A 24,658-nucleotide genomic window follows, 5' to 3' on the forward strand; every position below is an offset into this window, starting at 1 on the left:
TATTGTCTTGGAAAAGAGTAATTGCAGGCAAGAGGAACAGTTACAGACAGAATAACCCTCAAAAGAAATGAGGGTTTGCAAATTCTTAAAATACTAAGATCCATTTAAAGCAAAGCCATCCCTGCTTCCCTGTCTAGAACACTGTACCTCCAAAATAGCTTTAATCTGTGCTAATCTCATTTCAGCAAAGAAAAGCTAAAACTGGCAACAAGAAAATGATTATACGATCAAGTTCAATAAACCAATCTATTTGTTTTTAACTTCCCTGACCTTGATTTTGTTTAGTAAAACAAGGTATCCAAGTTTTCCAGCAGAGCAGATAAAGGAAGAAGATGAGTATCCCACAGCTGCATGTAATGAGGGCTCCCTAAGTAATGGATCATATCCTTCTTGCTGTGAAATATTTGAGAGGGCTCAAGTAAACAGAATCATTTCCTTCAGCACAAGATCAAACTCACTTTGGAAACAGGAAAACATGGGAAGTATTAGGCTAGGCTGCAGGTTCAGTCAAGGATAGATATCATACAGTTCATACCTGCCAAGATTTGTCTTCTAGGAATTATATCCTAATTCTATTACCAGGAAAATATTTCAGAAAAGGCTCTGTTCTGCAAAGCTGGAATAGCAGACACACAGCTCAAACCAAACTTTTTCCAGACATGTGATTAATACTTGACCTTTTATTAGGCAATTTGTTGGGAGAAAAAGCCTTGCTTAAATTCACTGCAGCTCTCTGGCTGGGGGCAGCATTTCTTTGGCCTGCAGCAGCTGTGTGCGCTGGCTTTCCAGGAAGCAGGAGAGGGAGGAGTGTCCTTCCAACAGCAGCATTGGGGTGAGCCAGACAGGCAGCACAGCAAGTGTGACAGTGGGGTCTAAGAGGGTAAAGAGAAGAAAAAGCTCCTGGTCAGAGAAGAATTATCACTAGTGTTTTCCAGTTGGGAACCTGGTATTTGTTGTAGTGTCTCCTCGGAATACTTTGTGTTACCTCTAGACCACGTTCAAAAAGCTTCAGAAAACCAAGAACAGCCTTGGGTTAGAAATACCAGATAAGGAATCCCTGTCCATTTAGACCTGGGCCTGTTCACAATTCTTGTCTGACCTTGAATAAAGATTTCCACTCTCCAGGCTGGAGTTCTCTACCTGCAAAAGGGAAGTGATCTTTCCTGGCAGGCCGCCTTTCCTTTAGCCCAAGGGTTGGGACACAGATACCACACTGTCTAAAGCACTGCAAACACAAACAGCCTAAACCCAACTCCAGTCTTCAACACTCTGCTAACAGGAATAATTATTTACGGAGTCAGACTAGAATCAGCATTTTTAATACCGTAAGAAGGTGCACAGGTCAGGATTTTTCCATCACTTTCTTGTTGCCGGTATTTTTAACTTTTCCCACAAACAGAAATTACAAAAAATTCTGGTTTAAAAACCTGAATTGACACTTATGAAATGAGCCAATTCCTTTGACAAAGGTGAACACTTTCCTTCTGACATCAAAATTTTTTGTTTTGACTTTATTATTTTCACAAAGTAATTGCATTCTCATTTGTTAGAACACCCTTTTATGTCAAAATTACGCAATATAATAAAAATTGAAATAAACTTGCAGCAAAAGTCCCTAATCCTATCAAAGCAAAACTTTTCAATATAACTGTAACCAAAGCAATCTCTCTACATAACACATTTCCATTTAATCAAATAAATATTTTCCTGACAAAAAAAGGCTGCAGTCAGATGATACTCAGCCAACTCCCATAATCTCTACAGAAGATGCATCAGCAAGACTTTGGCCATAAGAATTGCAGCTGCACTTGCAGCCCAACATAGCCCTGAAGCACTACCAGACACTGACTTCATTTGCAGCCACTTTACCCAGCAGCTTCGATGGGCTGGCCAAGAGGAATCCAGCCCAGAGGTCTGGCCAACAAAGCATGTTCAGACAAGGAGTATGCAAGCTACAGGTAACTGCTCTTCAGTTACATAGGAAGCAGCAAACCATCAAGCTTCAACACAAGTAAATAACATACCAGAAATTAAAGATTTTGACATTACTATGGCATCGAGACCAAAAGAGAAAAGGTTTTGAACACCTGGATAATGACAAACGGAGTATAGCTGGGACAAAAATCACAACACTGTCCAGAGGTAGATTTTCAAAAGCGCTTCAGAGGTAAATTCTAAGGACTTGTGAAGTCATTCATAACACATACAAAGTGTACAGATTTTATATCTAAGACAGAAATAAATAAGAGCAGAAGCAGTAAGATCCGAGCACCCCTAGATGTCTGCACTGCCTGAAACCAGAGATACAAAGTATTTCCCTTTCCAGTCTTGTTCTCCTTAGATCTCTATTCGTCCCATCTTCTTGCTGGATCCTAATCTTTCAGATCATAACTTTATATCCAATTTCACTATTCATTATTCATTACACCTTACTGTTCCATCCCTTTCTGCTGCTTCAGCCTATTATCCCCGTTCTGTCCCCAGCTGCACCTACAGAATTATCACAAACTTTGCCATTTCTTCTTGGTTACTCAAAGCTACTTTATAGTTGGGGCCTATCACAAACTGCTGGATAAAAATGTTGTTGTTCTACTCGGCACCTATCCGAGTGTCAAAGATAGAGGGCAAAGGCTCTTTTTGCTGCTTCATATGGCTGATCTTGACATTAGTAGTCTAACTTCTTTCCTAAGCAGAACTCCCACAGACTTTAAAAGGAGATCTGTACATGTAGGCAGAGAACAGTGGAGTCAAGATCCACCCATGCAGATCAGAATATGGTTTTCATTAGCTAGGAAGTCAAACACAGAAGCATAAAAAGCTTTGACAATTATCTTCACTTGCCTGGGAGTTTCTGATGCGAAGAGCAAGAAGGTCTAAGCCTAGAAAACCGTAAAGTGTGGGAAAACCTAGTTACCAAGAGTAATTTACATTCTTTATGTAGTCTTTCACATTTGAATGCTAAGTAACCACTAGAGGGGAAAGAAAAAAATAAATAAATTCCACTTTCAACAAAAGATCTCAGCTGCAACCACCAGGCACTTCCCAAATATAGTCTGAGAGTCCCTCTGTCCTAGAGGTCTGAAAAGTAAGCTGAGCACAGTGCCCTGCAAAGCTGAGTCTTGACCATGATGCTATGGCCATTTGCCCATGGTGATATTGCTGCCTATAAGAGAAAATACACATAAGCATTGAGAATTAAGAAACATCCCCCCGATAGAAGCATTGTGTCTATATCCTTCATGCTGTGGAAGGCTCATTCCAGCAGGTTGACTTCACTTGACCAATACAGCACAGCAGTAAGTCACATACATAATTAACATAAAGCAGTAATTAATCAGGTAACACCTCCCAATAGCCGGGACACTTGGCTGCTTTTGCCTGTCTCACCACACAAAACCATCTACAACTCACACAGACAGCGATTAGCTCAAAACACACCCTATTTCCCCCAGCAAGCAGAGAGCAGAGGCCAAAGGGGGAATTCCAATCTGTTGCACAGCACAGTGTGGAGCTGCAGCACTTCCATACACTTCAGTGTGCACAGCATGCCTGAAATTAGACACAAATCTTCCCTTTGCTAATAGTGTGCTGTAAACAAGTGAGTGTTACAAAGAACACCCAAATACACAGCCATCTCCATGTTTTAGATTCCTATTGCTTCTGCTTCTTACAGAAGTGTATTTTTTTACTTTCTGTAAAAACTTTGATTTTATGATGTTGTAAATCTATGTGCTAGGAATAGGAACAATGTCATGAGTTATAACTGAGTGATGTAGGCCTGTTTAGGGACCAAAATTTTAATTCCACTGCTTAATCACTCCTGTACATTAGGTTTTTAACAGAGGCCTGTTTATTGACTCTGCTTTGTGCCAAGTGCTTACAACGGCTACTCCAGGGTCCCAGTAGAATCCCTCCATACATGCACCACAAGTAACAATTCCTGCTGATGCAGCAGCATGCTGTTCTTCCAGCTGTTCTGCTGCCATCCTGAGAAACAGAGTCAGCACTGGCAACTCATTTGTTTCCCGACACTTGGCTTGCATCCTCTTCCCTCTAGAGAGAGCCCTCTTCACAAGAGGACTTTAATTTCACTGCTCCTGTTAAACTCTTCTCCAGTGGAGGCCGCAGTGGCCTAACAAAACCCAGCGCTCAGGCTCTCCAGGAGAGGCAGCATTTTGGCTGGTTTGAGAAAACGTGCCTTCTCCCTTTGCGTCCACTGATTTTGTATTTCACTCAACTTATTCCATATCAAAACTCACTCCCATAGCATTTGCAAAAGCAAAGCTGTTTTTACTGCTATGCCTCACTTGTTCTCAAAACCATTATGCCTCAAGTGAGCAGCAGGCAGAAGGGAACATCTCTGGGTGGACAGCAGCCCCACTCAGTGACTTGCACCACTATTCCACAATGCCCTTGCCCTGAGCACATGGAAACCAGTCTTGATTCACTGGCTGTCAGAGACAATTCTGTTTCATGCCTCCCCAAAAGATTACTGGATTTTGATTAAGAAAGGTCAAGGGCAGCTTTTCCCTTCCAATATAAAGAGAATAACTCGAGGAAAAAAAATACTCATCACCTAGCACCAGGACTTTTATCCACACTTGAACAATTAATTTGCCTGAAGAGACAGGAGGCTTAGGGCAGGCCATGTATAGGAATGTTTCCATGCAAATAAATTCCTAAATAATTTATCTACATGCTATAATTTTAACCTACCTCCCCCCAGAATATTAGTTGGGTTTTTTTTTAAGGTGCTTTAGCAGGCAAACAAAATCTCTTGGCTCAGGTAGCCAAATCTAAGATAATACCCATTTGCCAGATCAATGTTAAATGCACACTGTATTACTGCCCTAGCATATCAATGATTAAGATTAATCCTTAATGCTTCAATACATCCCCCTAAATGATTTTCCCAATATTTAATTTTCCTTTGAAGGAAAGTGTGTCAGATATAATTAGTTCTAGCTGCAGAATCCAAATCTGGCACCTTCCTCAATATAACACACCTTCAACCAGTGTGAAAGTGGTATTGCTACATTGAATCTGCTACATGCAATGGCAGTTATTTCACACTGAAGATCCAAGAACACATGCATATGTGAGAGAAAAGTATGTTTTCATCAAGAATAATAATGCTGTAGAACCACAGAGCATCCTGGGCTGCACAAATGACAAGTTCATAAATATATTCTTCTAATTGAGTTTAAGGCACTACGTAACTGCTGTCTTCTAACAGAGGATCAGATTCATGGTGGGTATCTCTACATTAATTAGGAATAAGATTGTCACATGGATTTGAATGAAATAAAGTTATGTCTGTGGCTTCTCTAGAATATTAAAGTCAATTTATCTGAGGAAGACAAGTAATGGCTGGCTTTTTTTTTTTTTATGTGGGAATTGGAGCAATTCATTGAGGAGGTATCAGGAGTTAGCATTGCCTGAACAAGCTCTTACCTGTTAAGGTACAAATTGTGAGAGTCTTTATTACCAACATGGAATTGCGGAAATCCAGCAGTCTGACAGAACATAACACAAATTACTACCATCACAATAAAGCACAGTGTACCTTGTGGCTGCGAGCATGAGGTACAGATAGAACTTACATAAAAGACTCAGCAAAAACATTTTTCTCCGATACGTGCTCCCAGACATACTTGCCTTAATGCATTCGGCCATATGGGAACTACTTAGCAGCATAGCTTGGGACAATTAATGCTCCACATCTTGTGTTGCTAAACACCACATAAAAAACTAAATGGCAGACCTTTAGCTACCCTAGTCCAAATCCAAGACTGCCAAGCCCCACTTGACACCTAAGAACGTGAACATCCAAGTTCCTATGGACATGACAACCCTCATGTGCTCTGAACAGTTTACCAACTACATCAACCAGCAAGCTATATCATCTCTTTTCATCTATGAGACCTCACTGGACCAAGCCTCATGAAAAACCACAGAAGAACATACTGGTATTACCTTAACCCCTCAGTCTTTTCAGCAATTCAGTGTAGAAAACACTTATTTCATACACATTAATTACAAGTTCAGATCCCCACCTGTAAAAGCATGAATCTCCAAATTAAAGCTTTTATCTACAATAACTAAATTTTGAATGAAACACATGAAGTTTCTCTTATAATTGTAGTGAGAAGCAAGGCTGATGGCAGCAGACACCTCAGTCCTTCACCACTATAAAATGTCTCCTTGGCCACTCCAGCCCCAAGATGGACATTTCACTCCTAGGTAAAATGGACAGGACCTGTTTACTGGAGCACATTTTCTGCACAGCCTTTCAAACACAGAAGGTTCTCTTTTTCCATCTTTCACACACAGAAGTGACTACAGAACAGAAGACCACAGAGAAGTTTCACAGTATGGGCCTAGATACCCTGTGGGGCTTTTTCAGAAGTGGTAAGAGCTTGTGTTTGAAAACACAACTGCAGAAGTTCACTCTGACTACTTCAATGTAATAAAGACTGTAACAAAAGAAAGCCAATAGCTAGTGTTTTCAGGATTTTAATTCAATCCAAGTATTTTCTGTACAACAGAAAGATTTTATGCAAAAAAAAGGAAGTGTTACTTCACCTGCAAGAAGTTTCTGAACTAGTGCTTCAGGAAGCCAAGAATTTTTTTTAAAAACCAAGCATGTGAGGTATTGTTATAGATGTTATAATCCTGGTTTGGATCAGTCTCCACCACATACAGCTCTCCTGCATGCACATCCTCAAAGTCAGCACTGAAGTTGTTAGGATTAAACCGAACCCACACAGTATACCTGTAGTCAATTGTACGCATGGAATAGCCCATGATTCTAATGTCTTTCAGCTTTGGCTTGTCAGAGTTCCACTGAGGAGTGTCTGCAGGCCGGGGATACTGGCTGAAAGCAACAGTTTCTTCATTAAAACACCTGAAAGTGTCATCACACCCATCCTTCTCTTCCTTCACCTTCTCTTCAAAAGCATTAAAATACTGGACAATGCTTGATCCCTCAGTGCACAGTACAACATGAAATGAAGTCTCAGGGCACGCAGGAGGAACTTGCAGGCCAGCCAGTTCAGCAAGTGTTGAAAACAGGGACACAAGCTCAACCACTTTTTTGCTTTGCCCTAGAGGAAACAGAAAAATACAAGTTATGAAAAATTATGGTTTAACAGACACAAGCAGAACATTCTAGAAATTCTGATTATTCTAATTCTTATAATTAAGTTGGTGTTTTATTGGAAGCACTTTGTACTAGATTTGTGGGGTAACAAAGAGAAGGCAATTAAAAAGTGGCAGTTAGCTGTGGAGATGCTAGTCTAGGCATTTATGATGTATTTTTAACAGAACAGAGAAAATTTTTGCACTTGTTTCTCAAATGTGCAGCCTTCAAGACAATAATATTCTTTACTTAGAAAAAACTCTTCAGCAAGACATGGCAAATTCCAGTGTCACTAAGTTTAACACACAGTGCCTCCATCAACAGTTTCCAATGCCACCATCTTAAGTAGATGCTACACAAAGATCATTTACTAATTGCCAGCAGCTACCACTACAAAAGGTAGGTCAAGTATCCTTTTAAGCACCTACTCTCCACAAAACTAAATTGCTTGCTGTGTTAATGCAGACATCTAGCTGTTTCCACTAAAGCAGATCTAACCCAAGCAAAAGTCTGTGTCCAAGGATGCCTCTACTGACAGTGACTCAATCTGCCTGTAGGCAAAGCATCATTTCCTCACAACCTCTCCTTTACACGTACCCACTGCAAACAAAAAACAAATGCTGGAAATATTACCTTGTGGCATGAAGCCTAAAATATGGCTAAAAGGGTCAAGGTAGGGGAACACTCGCTCTCCTCCACTAACAGCGGATGTTGTCATTCCTGGTACATAAAACATCAGCGGCACACGGGTAGCAACATCAAAATTGCTGTATTTTGCCCATTCACCATGCTCTCCCAGGGACCATCCTAGGTGACAAAGAACACAATTTAGAGATATTGGGTTGTAATCTACTAGTCATTTTTCACTCTAAATTGACACTGGCTGTTGAGGGCACTAATCTGTTCTCAAGGTGATATTAAAAGGCAAATAACAATCTGTATTTAAATATAACAAGGTTTTTCTCTAATGTGAAAACTAATTCAACAGCCACCTAAATCTTACAACTTGATACGTTTTGTTAATGAAATAATTACACCTTTCCTTATTTCCCCAACTCTAAATTAAAATGAGGAAATCGGCATTAAAACAACAGAAAAAGAGGAGCTGGGCTGTGTCACAGTGCCTGCAAGAGTCTCCAGATCAATTCCACAAGGCACTCAAATTTAAGTTTTGGGCAGCTGCCAGCCCTCAAATACTCCTGTTAGCACTGTAACTGAACATCCCTCAGAGCCAAGGCTGCTATCTATGCCAGACCGCCATATCATGGTGCTACCCCTAAAGAAGCAACAGAGATCAAATCTCTTTCAACTCTCCTCTTCCTCTTGTAAGAAATGCCAATGTGACTTCCTTCCAAGCAGATTTATTGCCAACTTCACTTTGGGGAAGACAAACGAGCTCTATAACAGCTGTTAACACGTTATATTTTTGGATCACTTCGCTAGCCAAGGTACTGGAAACACCAACTGTTTACAGCTATCCACAGCAAGGAAGAGGAATTCAGCTTACAACGGAAAGTCCAAGTCCAAGTGACAAGTCAGGAGGATCTAGAGTCACTTTAGTACCTGCTGTTCTACCACTCAAAGGCTTGTTTATACACACATGATCAGAGAAATCAACCCAAATTAACTAAGTATGTGACTTTTAATTGATTTAGTTAAGCCATATCCTAACAGTTTAAAGTCAGTTAAGCCATCCCCCAATTAGAGATAAGCAGGAGGGGTGAGGTATTTTAATGAATACTAGAGTAGTGAAACAAACATGAAATGCTTGAGGTACCTGTCCCATGATTCAGATTTACTTTTTTACCAACAAGATCTAAAGTGTACGAGACCTCAGTTATGAGGAGGGAGGCATATTGCTAGCAGTTTAGATGCTCTGCAAGCAGCGACGACAAGTGCAAGAAAATACACTTCAGCAGTTAATGAGAAAGCCTGTCACCCACCGTACCAGATGGCTCTCTACAAATTGTATGGGGGGAGAAGTTGTTGCTATGCTTTCACGGCACTGTTCCCAGCACAAGTAACTGCTCGGGCAGGAGATGGAAATACAGAAAAGTCAGCCCAGCATCCTGGCAAGCAGTCTCATCACTCACTAGCTAAAAATGATTACAGAGAAGTGCCCGCAGAAGGACAGAACTGTGCAGCCACCAAAGCCTGTGTCATTCCACGTAATTAGAGACAGACTAGCCAGATACACAAGGTATGACAGTTCTGCTGTATATTATATAAACACACTCTTGATTAATATGCCAGCACTGAGTTGCACAATTAAGTTACTAACAGTGAGCTGCAGAGACGTAAATGCTTACCATGGTCAGCAGTGAAAACCACTATTGTGCTATTTGAGAGCCCTACATCATCCAAAGCACTCAAGAGCCGGCCAACTTGCGTATCCAGGTAAGAAACTGCTGCATAATAGCTCTGACGAATCTGCCGCTGCAAGTTCAGAAAACAGGGGAGAGGGAAAACAAAAGTTGGCTCTTCCTGAGATGCACACATAGAAGAACCAGTGGGTGGCTCTGTCAGTAAAGGAACTGAAGGATTTTACTGGTAAAGCTTTGGTGTTTAATGCATTTGTAGCCTGACTAATGTCAGTTAGAAAATTCTGTCTACCTCCCAGAAGCTCTTTTAAGCAAGATGTTCTACACCAATTAGTTCTGCTTCTCTCAGAGTCCAGCCAGTGCTCCTTATTTTGGAATAATCACTGGAAAAATCTTGCAAAGGAAGATAAACTGAGCAGTGGCTGAAACAGCTGAAGAGATTCAGATAATTAAAACAAACACAACATTGGAGCTGCTACATACACTCCCTTAGGAGCACATTCTACTATCACTAGCTGATGGCTGATCTCTTCCTCCCTGCCCCCACCAGGGAGATTACACTATAACTGTAATCTCCCTGATTACAGTTATAGTGAAGGTTTGGCTACAAAGCCAGGGGTGACAGTATATAAGGCAGGGAATTCCTATTTGCAACTGTCAGTTGCCAAATACCTAGAATCTAAGAGCAGTTGACTGCTTCTTTGCATTTGAACAAGTTAAGCCAGTTTGACTTCAGTGCGCTATATTGGCAGCTTACCTGGAAGTCATATGGAAGTGGTCCGTAAGGGAAACTAGCATTTAACGCTTTCACATCATCCCTCTGTCTGATATCCATCCAGGGGTTGTACGCCACAGAAGGTAGTTTCTCAGGCACCCAGGGATCTGGGGCTAACGTGATGTTTTCCAAGGGGTACAACTTGAGAAATTCCTTTACAATACAAACAGACATAAAGACTTCTGCCACTTCTAAAGTCTACTGTAAACTTTGTGTTGTAAAGCAGCAACCATTTTCCATTGCATGGCCTTGAATATTCATATTTTACAAGCCCTCAGTCCCCCACAGAGTGTAAAAGGTAGTGATATTATGTTAGTCAGTCCCAAGCAATTCCTGAAAAATACTAAGTACCTAAACCCAACCTTTCCTATTGCAAAGCAATACTAAAATAAAAGGTCTAACATCACTTCATCTGAAATGAGTAAGGGTTCTGCCACCAACTCCAACAGGGAGTGCAGTACAAGACCTTGTAAGACCTCATTATGTCATACTCCATCAAGCTGAACACTATCTCCGTGCAATAGCAGTCACTATTATGGTGGTAGAAGCCTGGCTTTTGGCTGTGGTCACAACTCATTAAACATTCTGAAATGCACCACAGGCAAGTACTAAAGTGACACGAAATCAAGGCGGGTTTTCAGCTTGCTTTCCAGAAACAGTAGCAATAAAGCATTTGTGGAAACAGCTTTGAAAAGCAAAAGCAATGCTTGTCTAAGTTCCCTTCCCTGCAGGCTTCAGTTTCCTCACCTGCGGGTACCTCAGTGGGATGTGTGGTTTGTGGTAACCAACAGCCAGGAAGAATTTTTCCTTACTGGTTTTCATAATATTCACTAAGCGTATGGCCTCCTCAGTGCTCTGAATATCAGGCAGAGTACCACTGGGCATTTCTGTCACATCCACTGGGCACACCAAATTAGCATAAAGTCGTCCATCTTTTCCCCTACAAGTCTTTGAGAATAGAAATTAAGTAATTAATTAATTAACTTCTGTAAAAGCAAAGAAGAAATACTCTATTCTGTAACTTTCAAACAGATTTGTTTCTCAATACTTATACCAACCAAAGTCTACAGACTGGATACAAACAAAAAGGAGTTTCACCATTTCTATGAATACTAAAGGTGCCAAGTATATGGATAATTGAGCAGACAGCTTCAAGAGTTGAAGAATGGAACTTCCATGCCTATGGAAAAGCAGAATCCTCTCAGAAGCTGTGCAGAAGATTAAACATAGACATAAAACACAGAGCTCCTATGCTGAATAAAACCTCTAACCTACTGACAAAAAGACAGAATTTGGTTATTCTACATACATGCTTCTGATCCCAAGAGCTCAAAGAAAGCTGCCTTGAAGCTACTGACTTTGTTTCTGAGCAAATGCCAGCAGTGGCTGATGTATGATCAGTGAAGGTAGGTAAATCAGACTAAACGGTTGCCAGGAAAAGGTGGCCTCAGCAGGGTGCTTGGAAGAATTGCTAATAAACATAAGGTATGCCATGGATGCAAGTACATGGATGCAAGTTGTTGTTAAAATCAGTCTTTTTCAGCAGTACATCCAAGAACAAAGCATCACCAAGGCTGTCTGTAGCCTCATGGCTGGAGCAACGAGCTTTGCAGTATATGGACTCCAGCACATGATGCCATTGCAATGTTTGCATAAACAAAACAGATTATTTCGGGCCACACTTTTGAGTAACAAACATTCTAGAAAACTAAGTCAGACTATAAAGTTTCTGATTATTTAAGGATTATTTTAATTATGACCTCCCCAAGCTCAGCCCTGAACTCTTTACTGAATTAAGTTCACCAACCTCTAAACAGAGCAAGACTAGTGTGGAAATTGACAACTGCACTTTTCAAATAAAGGAATTCAAGACCTAGACACAAATTAAGATCACTCTTTCTTGCAAGCATTTTTACATCTCAGTAACTTCTGTTTCCAAATACTAATTTAGGATGGACACATGAATGAAGATGACACACAGCTGAAGAGACAGGCCTTATTTTGGAAGACTAAGAAACAAAGCATCAAACTTGCTAGCTGTTTCCCCACACTAGGTTGCTGTTCCAAAACCCAGAGTATAGCTTGTGCTTGACACAAAGAACTCGGTTATATCCTGAAAACCTCTTTGTTAAGGTCCCAGAAATCACTCCTACCTTATCATTTTCATACTTTTCAGTTGAAGGATGAAATGGTGGAACAGACCAACTGTGTGGATAATCATCACTGTAATTGGATGAAACCCCTGAGAAGAGTAAACACATTAGAAATGTTCTAACAGTTTACTGAAACAGAAAGAGCTCAAAAAATATAACTTGGTTTCAGGTGTTTTGGGTTTTTTTTTTTAATATGCTAAATGGAGAAACATTTCAAATGACCTTTGATAACTGAGAAAAAGAAAGCCAATAAATAAAAGTCAAAAACTTTAAGACAAACATCTGTCCCCTGAAATTCTCCCTCATCAGTAAAACGTGTCTGAAGCCTCTTGAGGAACCTTATTTCATGGAAGAGCAACAAAAATACATCAAAAAATCACCAGAGTGAAACCTTATTTCATGGAAGAGCAACAAAAATACATCAAAAAATCACCAGAGTGAATAACAGTCTTCATGTACATCCTTAATTAAAGATCAACTGAAAATTCATATAACCACAAAAGTTTAGTTTAGAAGCACTACCAAAAAGAGGGTCACTATTACAGTATTTTTCAACTCAGTAGTGTTACTGCTTTTTGACTAGTGAACTGATTTCCTATTTAACTGGAATTATTAGTCATATGGTCTATATCTCCTCATCCAGCCAGCCAGCCAGCCTACTATGAAATATGAATATGCAGAACAAAATGAGACTGTTCATTAATTTCAGCTTCAGTGGATACCTAACTTCCAGACATTTATTCCCACAATCCCTAGATAAGATGTGAAGACAGTAATTAGATAAAAGTCATCCAGTATATTCATCTCTAATTCCTTACGATTTAAAACAACGATCTGAAGACAACTTACAACCATTGTACAATCTGGTTCATGATTACAATTTAGGTTGTCAATATAGACAAGAATCACAGAGTTGAAAGTTATATGTAAAGTCTGTTTGTGAGAATACACGTTAGGTATGTCTATGTTAAGCAGATGACAAGTCAAACCATACCAGGATGAAAAACTTTCCCCACAGACAGGGTCACATAGCCATTTTCCTTGAAATACTGTGGCATCGTGGAATAGTTTCCTGCATGCACTCTCCAGTAGGAGTAGAAATCATACAGTCGGGTACTGTCAGGTCTGCGTCCAGTAAGAAACGACACTCTACTGGGAGCACACACGGCTTGCTGAGAAGAGAGCCAGCCAAAGAGAGAATCAATTTGGGACAAACAAGCAAAACACATGCACGAACTTCCCTAGGCATAGTTGGGCAAAACATCCAAAGGCTCAGGAACTGCAGTGAAAGTGCTTCATATCACTTCAAGGTGGAATAAACAGCATCCTTGTTCAGTATATCAATTTCTAATTGCAAGCTTTTAGCAAGATACACATTTACCCATCTATAATTTTTCCTCAAATAACCAATTCCTAAGCACTAAAACCTTTGGTTACACAGCTAGTAGCACAAAAAAAAAGGAAAAGTCAGGTTGCAGTAAAGACAGTGCTTTTGAAATCTAGTAGTTTACACACAGGATTAAGCAGAAGTGGCAGATGGACTGTACTGATAAAGCCCAAAGTCTAGTTCATCTGGGCAGCCCTAAGAATAATGATAAGGATAAACATACAGAAGGTCCAGATTATGGTCCAAAGGCCTCACCAACTCAATTTTAGATTAGCAAGGGCCAAGAGTTACTGCTTTAAAGCCCTAATTCCTAGCAAGAATTAGACTCAAACTGCTAATTTTTCAGCAGAGAGATAGCTGGGAATGTAGGCTTCCTACATAAAGTATTTAAGTAAAGAGCAACCGGTGAGACTTCGAGTCCTGTGTATTTAGGAGTGATGCTTACCACACAAGCTGCCCCTCCATTAAAGTCTATAGATTTCCTCAGAAGACCAGATTAAAATGCAAAAACTAATCTCTTATGAACAGTAGGAAAAAAAAAAAGAATTCTAATTTAGTAAACCAGCATTTTTAAGCAGCACTTTGCTGCTAACAGTGAAAATGGTTGAGTGACATCATACTCCTCCAAGGGCTACACACATATCATCATTCAAATGCCTGTTTTCATTTTTCTCACCTTAGTAAAGGTGGGTTCATACAGTATACCTCAGCCCAACTATTTATTTTCTAGTGGAAACACTTAAGGTTAATAAATAATTGCTTCTTCCAGTGGTCTGCCTAACACCTACTGTGATAAAACAAGCAATTACTTTGCATAGAGGGGACGCTATTTATTTAGCTCACCTGTGCATACGCATTGCTGAACACAACACTGTGAGAAGCAAGCTGATCAATGTTTGGAGATTTCACCAGTTTATCTCCGTAACAGCCTAAAACAGGACGCAGATCATCCACAACTATGAACAGGACATTCATGCCATCTATGAGGAAACAGAATTAGGGATGTATTAACTTACGCTGCAGGAAGGAAAGACGACTTGTGCAGATTTCTTTATCAGTTTTTATCCCTAAGGCATACTTCCAATAAGTAAATAAATACATAAATGCCACAACAACATCTATTATTTTTGTAAAGAAATGTAAACACTGGGATCAGTTCCTTCCACATGCAGGAATTCTTATTGATCTAAGCAGAACTAAAGTGTTTTTCACTTCCCTATTTCATTGCTTTCATCTGTGGTATGTTCTTCAGACGTCTTCAGAGAAGTGGTATGAAGTAGAGGTATTTTATAGCTCTACCTGCTCCTGAATTCTACAGCCTGCAAGCTTTAGGAGGGGCTTTAAGCAACAGGTTAAACTCAGCCCCTGTTCTGCTATGTAATCCTACTCCAAACAGATAAACAGAAAACATTTTTTTGTTAACAAATAATTACGTATCTGTTTTCAAAACCACCCTCCTAAGGCGGCCAGCTGAATTATGATTCAAACAGGGGACAGGACCACCGAGCAAGCGGCAGAGGTACCAGCTGTAGGCAGCACCCTGCTGAGTGCAAGCAGGAAGCTCCCGGGGCCGCGTCCCGCTGTCCGCACACCCGGGGCAGCTCCCGGTGCGGACGGTTTCTCCCTGCCCCCCACCCCTTCTCTCCCGCGACAACGAACCCCATCCGGGCCTCGCCGCACCTTCGGGACCCGGCACCGCCCCACGGGTGCGGAGCCAACGGGTCGTCGTCGCCGCCGCCTCTGGGGTGAAAGCGAAGGCACCGCGGGACAGCCCCAGCAGCCAGAGGCAAAGGCACAGCCAAGTACCAGCTGCCATGTCCCGGAAAAGCCGCGCGGCAGTCACCGCAGCTCCAAGCCTACCGGGGGAGGGACGGGTCGGGACCGGCCCCGCCCCGCCTAAGACTCCGGTACCGCCCCGCTGCCGGGCCTTAACCCTGCAGCGCCGGCCGGAGACTATTCTTCCCACTCCCGCATAGCGGCGGTGCGGCTCCGCGCACAGGCCCCAGCCGTGGGCTAAGAAGGCAGCGGAGGCAGCGGATGCTTTCGGCCCTGTCTGTGCCTCCCAGGGGCTATGGGCACTTCCCACAACAGCTCCCGCGGAAAGGGATACCTACGGGCATCATGACAATTACCTCTCAGGCAAATAGCGTTGGGGTATGAGGAAATAAAGGTTTAGTGATCGGAGTTGTACTTTAATACTATTTGTTAATCAGTTCTACAACCAATTAACGCTTACTTTTGTTCTTTAAACAAACACTATTTCCAGAGCTGCCTTCAGATGTATCAAGGCCAGGTTCCTGCAGGCTGATGATGAGAACACACGTTCTGTATCACATGCAGGTACCAATGTTTTCCCTGTGACTTACCATTTGTGAGACCAAAGAATCAGTTGGGCTACTCAATCCCTGACTTCTGTCCAGGAAGAAGACCCCTCTTTCAGCTTAAAGCCACCCCCCTTTGGCCTGTCACAACGTGCCCTTGTAAAAAAACCCTCTCCAGCCTTCTTACAGGTCCCCTTTAGGCACTCAGAGCTGCTCTAAGATCTCCCTGGAACCTTCTCCAGGCTGAACAAGCCCAGCTCCCTCAGTCTGTCTCCATAGCAGAGATGCTTCAGGCCTCTGAAATATGTCCAACATCTCAAAAGGCATAAAGGTTTTTTTGTGCTTGATGCTATTTATGCATAGGACATGCTGTGAATTAATTGCATCTGATAAATCTACAGCTCTGCTTCCAAGTAAGCGATAGAAATGCAGAAATCCCAAACGGGCCTTCAAAATTTTTATATTCCCATTGAATAACATTTTGGGAAGGAGCCTCTAGGAAAGTCTGGACAGTAAGACTGTTTTTACTGCGATTTCTCTCAATGCATATAATTTCACAGTTGCAGAAATACCACAATTTGCACAATCACAGCAGCACAGGAGGACTAATCCACCTACCTGCCAGCCTCTCATCAGGCAGGCTCTGCTATCTGAACTTTTCACATTCTGCTATTGATTTGCTTTCCATATGCTAGTCCTCAGTATAAAAAAAGTGATGAATTAGGGCATTTCTGTCCTAGAATTCATGCTGCCGTTTTAATTTTGATAAGAGGAGCCGATACAAGTCCTGAAGGAGAGAAAGAATAAAATTATAGATTCCATTAGAGATGCATTGCCTTTTTGTAAATACAGGATTTTTCCCTAGTTGTTTGGGGGGGGGCTGGGGATTATTTTTAATAGTCTGTTCCTAAATACATTGGTTTTTGCCAGTGCATTTCATGGTTAATCTGCCATTTGTAGTCAAAGGAGCACCTAACACTTGCTAAAAAAGAAAAATCCACGTTATCACAGGTACCGCTGCCACAGTGGTTTTGACATGCAAGTGAGTGGAAAGTTGGTGGTTTATTTACAATATTGGTATATTCGTCACCATTTTACCTGCTCATTAAATGTTTAAGACTACATAGTTACAGACTTGTAATTCTTTTCTATTGGCAGCTTTATTACACTATCTTGTATTTCAGTAACCTTACAGTTGCAGACTGGGGGGCATCTGGTTGGTCACCAGTTGATTTTTATTTTGTACAGGAATACCAGCAATAAGTCTATTATCTCTTCCAAGATTAAAGATCAAAACCTTTCTATGGAAAAGCCAAAGAATTATTTTGCTGTTGCATGTGCATTTAATTACCATTAACACTTGCCTCTCAAATACAAATAAGTGGTACTTGATATGGATCTCCTGGTTTGCCTAACATGAGTATTCAGCAACCATCATAAGTTCAATCCACTAGATGAACACATTACACAGAAAAAGATCTTTTTCAAACAGCACACAAGTTCTGATGCTAAAAAGTAAACTGGGATGGTGCCAGGTGAATGACTGCAGACACCGAAATCACAGCCTTAATAGTATGTCTTTGACAAACTGGTCTCACAGCTCAGATGTCCACTCTATCCCGGATGTCTGGGCTGCCTGTCATTCAGCTCTTGAACTAAACCACTGCTGTATTGGGTGTGATGGGTCAGGAGTATAAGAGAAAAGGGTAACTGAAACATGCCCCAACTGGAAATACCTTACTCAAAACTCTTTAGTCATTCTGCTAGAAGTAGTGGAAGCCCTTATGAATGTCAGCCTCCTCCACCTACTCAAGTATCAAATCTGACAATCTGATAGCTTAGCAATATGCAGAAGCATATACTGAAGGTTTGGGGGTCTACAGTAGTGCTTGCACAAATGTTACTAATGTAGATCAGGCCACCAACATAACAGCTAAATATCTTAAAAACAATTATTTTCTATGACAGACACACTTTAAGACATGATAAAAATTGAGCACAGCAATCACTATTTTTAGTGGGAAAAAGTCTATTAATGCAACTCTGTAAGAAATGACTGTACTACCAGACCCACAGTAGATTTTATGAAGTAGCATCTTCATACCTGGGGATGCTGTCCAAGAAAGTTTCCACATGTACCCTTATTGTTTAAGGGAGGATTTCATCAGTTTCATTTGAAAAATGTATTTTCGTGTTCTAACTTCTAGAACCAAAACCCCAAATACTAACAGGTAACAATCTCTCAAGTCAGTCTCTAAGGGATAGGTTATAAAGAAATTAATGCATGTATCAAAGAAGTAATTTTATTTTGCTTTACAAAGCATGTGATCAACTTGGCTTTCCCTGCTGTTTCCCTATGCTGCAAAATGTCTTTGATCCTCCTCTGTTGGATGGAAGACAACAACATGCCAAGGAATAGCTTCCAAAACAGCAACTAAAACTAACATTAGATTTGCAGGTTTTTATATTCTCTGACAAGGAAGTTAAAAACTAAGTAAATACAATCAAACAATATAACCCAGGTGTTGAGCTCTGCCTCGGAAGATGTCTTGGCTTTTCACATAGGTAACCTGTCCTTGCAATGTCCTCCAGAGATTTCACCAGCAGTTGCATTTAGCTCAAAACAGTAATGGAACATACCATGTTAGAATAATTAGCAACTCCAAAGAATTTTTCTGCACCACTCAGTAATTCCAAGAAAGCAGGTTTTAGCAAACAAGTGGCTGGTCACTGTGATCAGTTCAATCAGACTCTCAAAGAGCAATGCTGTTTTCAATTAATATAACTAATAACAAATAGATTATCATTTATTTCTCACACATTATAGAAAATAATCACTACAGGAAGTGTCTGATTGGCAAATTTATTTATTGCTAAACTGTTTTTTGTCAAAAAAGTACTGCTTCCTGTTTTGCTTTATGGACTGATGAAATTTATTTCTGTACAAGTTGCTATGAAGAAAGTGAGAGAGACCTGTTAAAAATGTTAACACCTACATTACTATCTGTAGCCTTCTCTGGCACATACGGTGAGGTAGTGAAATACCTATAGCAAACATGGAGCTGCCTGAATTGCTGAGACATAATGTTGATAAATCTCTAAACATCACTTTTATGTTTCAAAGATCCCATAGCTCTACTTTCAGAACCAAAGCAAACATCCTTTTAAGTCATCTCTGAACATTAGCACTCAAAGATAAGCTAAAACCATCATATCAGAGGCATGTGCAGAGACATTCAGTTTAAGATTCTTATGATAAATGATAAGAAACCATTGTAGTCTGTCCTTGCAGTCTAATCTATGCACTAGAAAATACGTTGTAGGCCTTAGATAATACATTCTTAATTCAAAACCACTCATTACAAGCCTTCATTTCATACAGTCATTTCTCCCTGGCTGAAGCGAGTTATGCAGATCTGCTCACCGGCAGTGTGCTCTCCCTCCCCCAAGACACAGATTAGAAATCTCACACAGTGATTTTTCACAAGTACATGTAATATCAGAGCTGTTTCTAAGATACTATTTAGACTGACTTCAGAGCAATAGGTAAGGCAGGTGCTGTCACCACCACCAAAAGCAATGAATCAAAGGCACACCTCAGTCACCTTTTATCCCATTTCCTGTTTGGCTTATAAATGTGGCAAATTAGATACTACCAGCTCTGTCTCTGATGTGCTGGCCAGAGACAGGTGAATTACAGAACTGCAGTTCTTCCTGACCCTCCCTGTACCCATTTCAGGAAATGTGCCTACAATTCAGGTAATGCTCAAGGAAACCATGCTGTCGCAAGTGGTTAGTAAAGACAGGCAAGCACATTGAAGCATTGCCCCTGTGAAACAACTTTCATAGACAAAAGCAGTGACACAGGCAATTTCTCAAGTTACACACTGAGTATAATAAAGAGATAAGGCCTGCAAACAGGAAAGCCTGTGTAAACAAAGTGCCATGTAATACTAATAAATTCTTTAATGTGCATATACATGGCAAGGACTGGTCTATTATTTAAACATTTACAAACTCGTTTGCTATTCTGGATTAACAGTTGCTGCAGATTTTAGAGGGTATTCTGGATGGCATTCTCAGTGTAATTACAAAGTATGTTAAAAAATACCCAAAATAATCTGACCCCCATATATTGTTAATAGTGAAATCTAATTGACTGTCCTGGTTTTGGCTGGGATAGAGTTAATTTTCTTCCTCATAGCTGGTACAGTGCTGTGGCTTGGATTTAGAGTGAGAACAATGCTGATAATATGCCAATGTTTTAGTTGTTGCTCAGTAGTGCTTACTCTAAATCAAGGACTTTTCAGTTTCCCACATGATGCCAGTGAGGAGGGGCACAGCCAGGACAGCTGACCTGAATTAGCCACAGGCATATTCCATACCCCAGCATGTCATGCCCAGTATAGAAACTGGGGGAGTTAGCTGAAAGCCACTGACTGCTGCTCAGGGACAGACTGGCATCAGACAGTGGGTGGTGAGCAATTGTATTGTGCATCACTTGTGTTTCTGGAGTTTATTCCTCTCTTTTCCCTACTATTATTAATAGTAGTATTATTTATTTATTTATTTTCATCATTAAACTGTTCTTATCTCAGCACATGGGTTTCAGCTTTTTCTGATTCTCCTCCCCATCCCACTGGGGTTTGAAGTGATGGGGGAATGAGGGAGTGGCTGTGTGGTACTTAATTGCTGACTGGGGTTAAACCATGACACTGACCCTTGATTCCTCTTGCTACAACTACCTTAGAGGGGAAGTGAATAACCTCATCAGGATTCAAGTATTGCTTAATCTTCTGTTAAGCAACTCTCCATTTTGAACATTAAAACCTTGCAATTAGTAATTTGACAAGGACACCAAAGTACATGACTGCTTTGCTCTGACTAAGGTGTTTTCTGTAGTGTCATTCTACTTACAAAGCAAGTGAGGAGTGATTCCTGTGAAAACACAGAACCTGCCTCCCATATACACGTAAACTGTGGGGTGCAAAGGAAGTGTCATGAAGGTGGAAGCACAGGGGAGGATAAGCAGAGATCTATAATTAGGCAGAGTAAGACAGAATTAAAAACTGCTCAAGGTTATGATAAAGCCTTTTAGAAATTAGCAAGGACTTGCTACTCTTTAGGATTCTTTAATGACCCTTTTTATCATGTTTGACTAAAACAGAACAGTAGCAAGACCCAGATGTAGAACTAGCAACTGTAATAGTGAGTAACAGTGTCTTTAACAAGATTAAATTCTTCCTTTCTCTATCTCATTTCTTCACAGTTCACATTAGAGAACAGATCTGTGAAGCAGAAGACTCAGAACTACAAAAACATTTTTTATCACAGCCACTGTGACATTTCTTGCACTGCTCTGAGTTCACTGTGTACAAAGCAGTTACTATGCTCGTTTCCAAATTCTGATTCACAAGGCCATAATGCTGATCTACAGGTACCTACGAGTAACACTCTTTCATGTGCTGAAAATGGCCTATACCTCCAGAAATACCCCATCAGCATGCCAGATATGACCGCAGTACACAGCAAGCACTGCAGCAGGCTTTCTGGTCCACCAAAAGAATAATTCTTGAGAACCACATTTCCACAAAAATCTCTCTCCCAATTCAATATGTACCAGATCAAGATGCAATCGACAGTGTATTCAAGAATTGCTACTACTCTGAGTATGACTGCAGGATGGAAAAGCTTGTGTCTGGTTACTAAAATAATAATTCTACACTAAATTCTTTTGTCTATTACCAGTCAATCTGTTTATTCTGTGAATAATGTTAACAGTAAAATCAACAGAAATTCAAATGGGGATTTTCAAATCAGGAGATTTGTTTTTGTAAACAACTTGATGTACTGTCATAGACCATGAAAGATGATCTTAGAAACAGTTCATGGCTATGCTGTCAGCCACATAAGCCAATTATTACTGAACTGCTGTCCTTTTAAATGTTACGGTATTCCAGTCATCTAACAGTGACATTTTGAGATGTCTGTAAAGAAAACAGGACACATGAATTACAAGGAATGTCAGAAATGAGTCAAGGCTGACTGTCAACAGAAAAGCAACCCTGACAAATTAGAAAGCTGATGCAGGTTTTGTTTCCTTCACTTAATTTTGGCCAGTCTAGGATAGGGAACCTACTGGTTTATGTTTTGTAAGCAGAATAAGCATACAAATAGACAGCTTACGGAAGCAGTAATAACTGTGACTATAAAACAGACACTGTGTATGACTTTCTGACCTAATCTGTAGAACTAGATACGTGGAATGTAAACAAAATGTCTGTTTGGTCTCCAACATAAACTATCTCAGAGGATTCAATTCAATTCCTACGGTTCAAGTCCCAGCCAGCAGTAGACAGGAAGTCTTAACAGTAAGCAGATGACTTGCCACTGCTTTTAGCACCGCCCTGTATTCCTCCCCCCACCCTTAAATAACCATACAATTTAAACTCAAGAGAAATCGTTAGCCTTTAAGCTCAAACAACTTGGTTTTTCTTCACCACCAAGTTCTCCTCAACATCAGCCTCACAAGTGCAGTATCTAGCCACAACAACCAAGAAAGAGAAAGCACCAAAAGATCTAAGAATGCTCCTAAAATCCCCATTGCCAGTTACTTGATTACAAGCCAAAAATTTAGCCCTAGCTTTCCTGAGGTAACAGTATAAAAGTATGTCACCTGCGCTTAACCACATGTTTAACAGGAATTTAATCATAGCTCATGATATAGCAACAGGTTATTGAAAGTCACAGCTTCAACACCAAATGTAAGGGGTAAAAAAAGAGGATATAACAATACAAAAATGTCCCTCTTTTAATATCATATCTTCTGTGAGCCAAAAAAAGAGCAAACATCATCCTAAATCTCAAAGGAATCAAGTTAGAATTGAAAGGCAGATTGTTTGACTTATCAAGCGGTCAAATATATTGCTGTTTTCTCATTACCTCCTCTAATACAAAGCTTTTACTATAAAACATCAGCTGTTTTCTTGTAGTACTATAAACTTTTGGATCACATTGTGAAGGAACATGTAGATTAGTTGCTGAGATCGGGAAAATAAATAATTTTCATTTCTATGTTATATCTATCTGAAGATGAACTGCTGGATGAAGGTGTCATCATTCTTCTGGCATATCATGTAATTTTGGGACACAGCAGAAGGCACTGGTGTACGTGCAGATGTGTGTGTCTGTGCTAACACATGCATGGTCGCAGCCCAAGGAGACCTCCAGGGCCCCCACTCAATCCCAGTCCTGCCTCCAAAACCCTTCTTTCCACCACCTTTTCTGTACCTGCTGTATCCCCTCTGCAGAGTACACCTTTGCTACTTGCAGGGAAAACAAGGTATTTTACAGGCAGAAAAATGGCAACCCAGTGTGTTTGTCAGAGCCAACAGCAACTGCTAAGCAGCCAGGTCTTCACTTTTCCTCCAGAGAAGAGAAGGGGGGAAAAGTCTACTGTCTTATAGGGAGTTAAATTTGCTATATATTCTGTGAGGGGGAAAAATCAGCTAAAGTTAGTGAACGTTTTCTCAGCTGTGGCACCTTCAGGTTAGGTCCAAGACCAAAGAGACATTTCCTTTCTGTCTAGTTTCCTCATTTTTAGTTTTAATTTCATCTCTATCATGTTTCCTGTAACTAGGTATTTCTTTCCTAGTTCTTATCCCTTGTAGGAACTGTTTACCTGCCTGGGCAGTCAGCCAAACATTGTAACTGCAGAAGAAATCTTTTTTTATTTACTCCTACAGACCTTCATGAATATTCTTAAAAATGGCGTGCTGCTTTATTAGCCTTCAGAATTATTAACAGTTCTCAAGATAATTCCTTGTTAATATTATCTTGACTTTGCTTTATGATTGCATCTGGCTGAGGATAATGCTTACAGGTAGTCTTGTCTAGTAGCTTCTTTATGTGTTGCAGTAGATATATTTTATCTTGGATAAATACATTATGCGTAATTGTTCTCTTTTCCAAATTAGTAAGGCTCAACTTCTGAAAAAACAGAATGAAAAACAAGGTTCTAGTTTCCATTTTTTAAGCCTGGTAATTCTTTGGTTCCTTAGATGCTTGTGTACTGCCCTACACAGGTCCTATCATACAGGCACTTTTCATCTTACCAGTCACTGGAGACTGCGTCATCCCTTCTTTCCCTTCCGTTTTCATGCTTCTCCCTCATCCTGATTTCTTCCCAGCCTCCTCACACACTCTCCCCACTGCCATTACTTGTGCTGGCATGTCCTTGCTTTCTTGTAGCCTTTGACATACACTTCCTTGCCTTATCAGTTAAATACGTTGTGCAGAAAGCTCGTGGTGTGGAAGTCTGTCAGCTCTTTGTGCTGTTGCAAATGGAGTTAAAATTGTATCTACAATTTGCCAGTGAGCATCTCCAGATGAATCACATCTTTGAGTAGATCTGTATTAGCTAATGAATACTTTCAAGAGCTGCAAGTAGTTATGGCATTTAATAAATCACACTGCATGTAAGCCTAGCTTCTCAGCTGGTATAAATTACCAGTACTGTTAGCACTGGATAAAGATTTGGACCATTAACTTTTCAGGTTTT

The 24,658-nt window shown here is 40.5% G+C and overlaps 1 protein-coding gene across 1 annotated transcript; it reads right to left on the minus strand.

Moving 5' to 3' along the window:
• Positions 1–6,500: 6,500 nt before the first annotated feature.
• Positions 6,501–15,525, minus strand: IDS (iduronate 2-sulfatase). Its single transcript, XM_057424097.1, has 9 exons — positions 15,458–15,525; positions 14,621–14,757; positions 13,385–13,562; positions 12,391–12,479; positions 10,985–11,185; positions 10,220–10,390; positions 9,451–9,577; positions 7,775–7,948; positions 6,501–7,106 (listed from the first exon to the last, which is right to left on the minus strand). Exons 2-9 carry the CDS (start codon positions 14,750–14,752, stop codon positions 6,604–6,606), a joined length of 1,575 nt encoding a protein of 524 aa, XP_057280080.1. The 5' UTR covers positions 14,753–14,757; positions 15,458–15,525; the 3' UTR covers positions 6,501–6,603.
• Between the last annotated feature and the right edge of the window lie 9,133 nt (positions 15,526–24,658).

Source organism: Pezoporus wallicus, unplaced genomic scaffold, assembly GCF_028554395.1.
Source record: "Pezoporus wallicus isolate ANWC-B61680 ecotype Strahan unplaced genomic scaffold, APGP_CSIRO_Pwel_v1 contig_8075, whole genome shotgun sequence".
NCBI classification, from domain to species: domain Eukaryota; kingdom Metazoa; phylum Chordata; class Aves; order Psittaciformes; family Psittacidae; genus Pezoporus; species Pezoporus wallicus.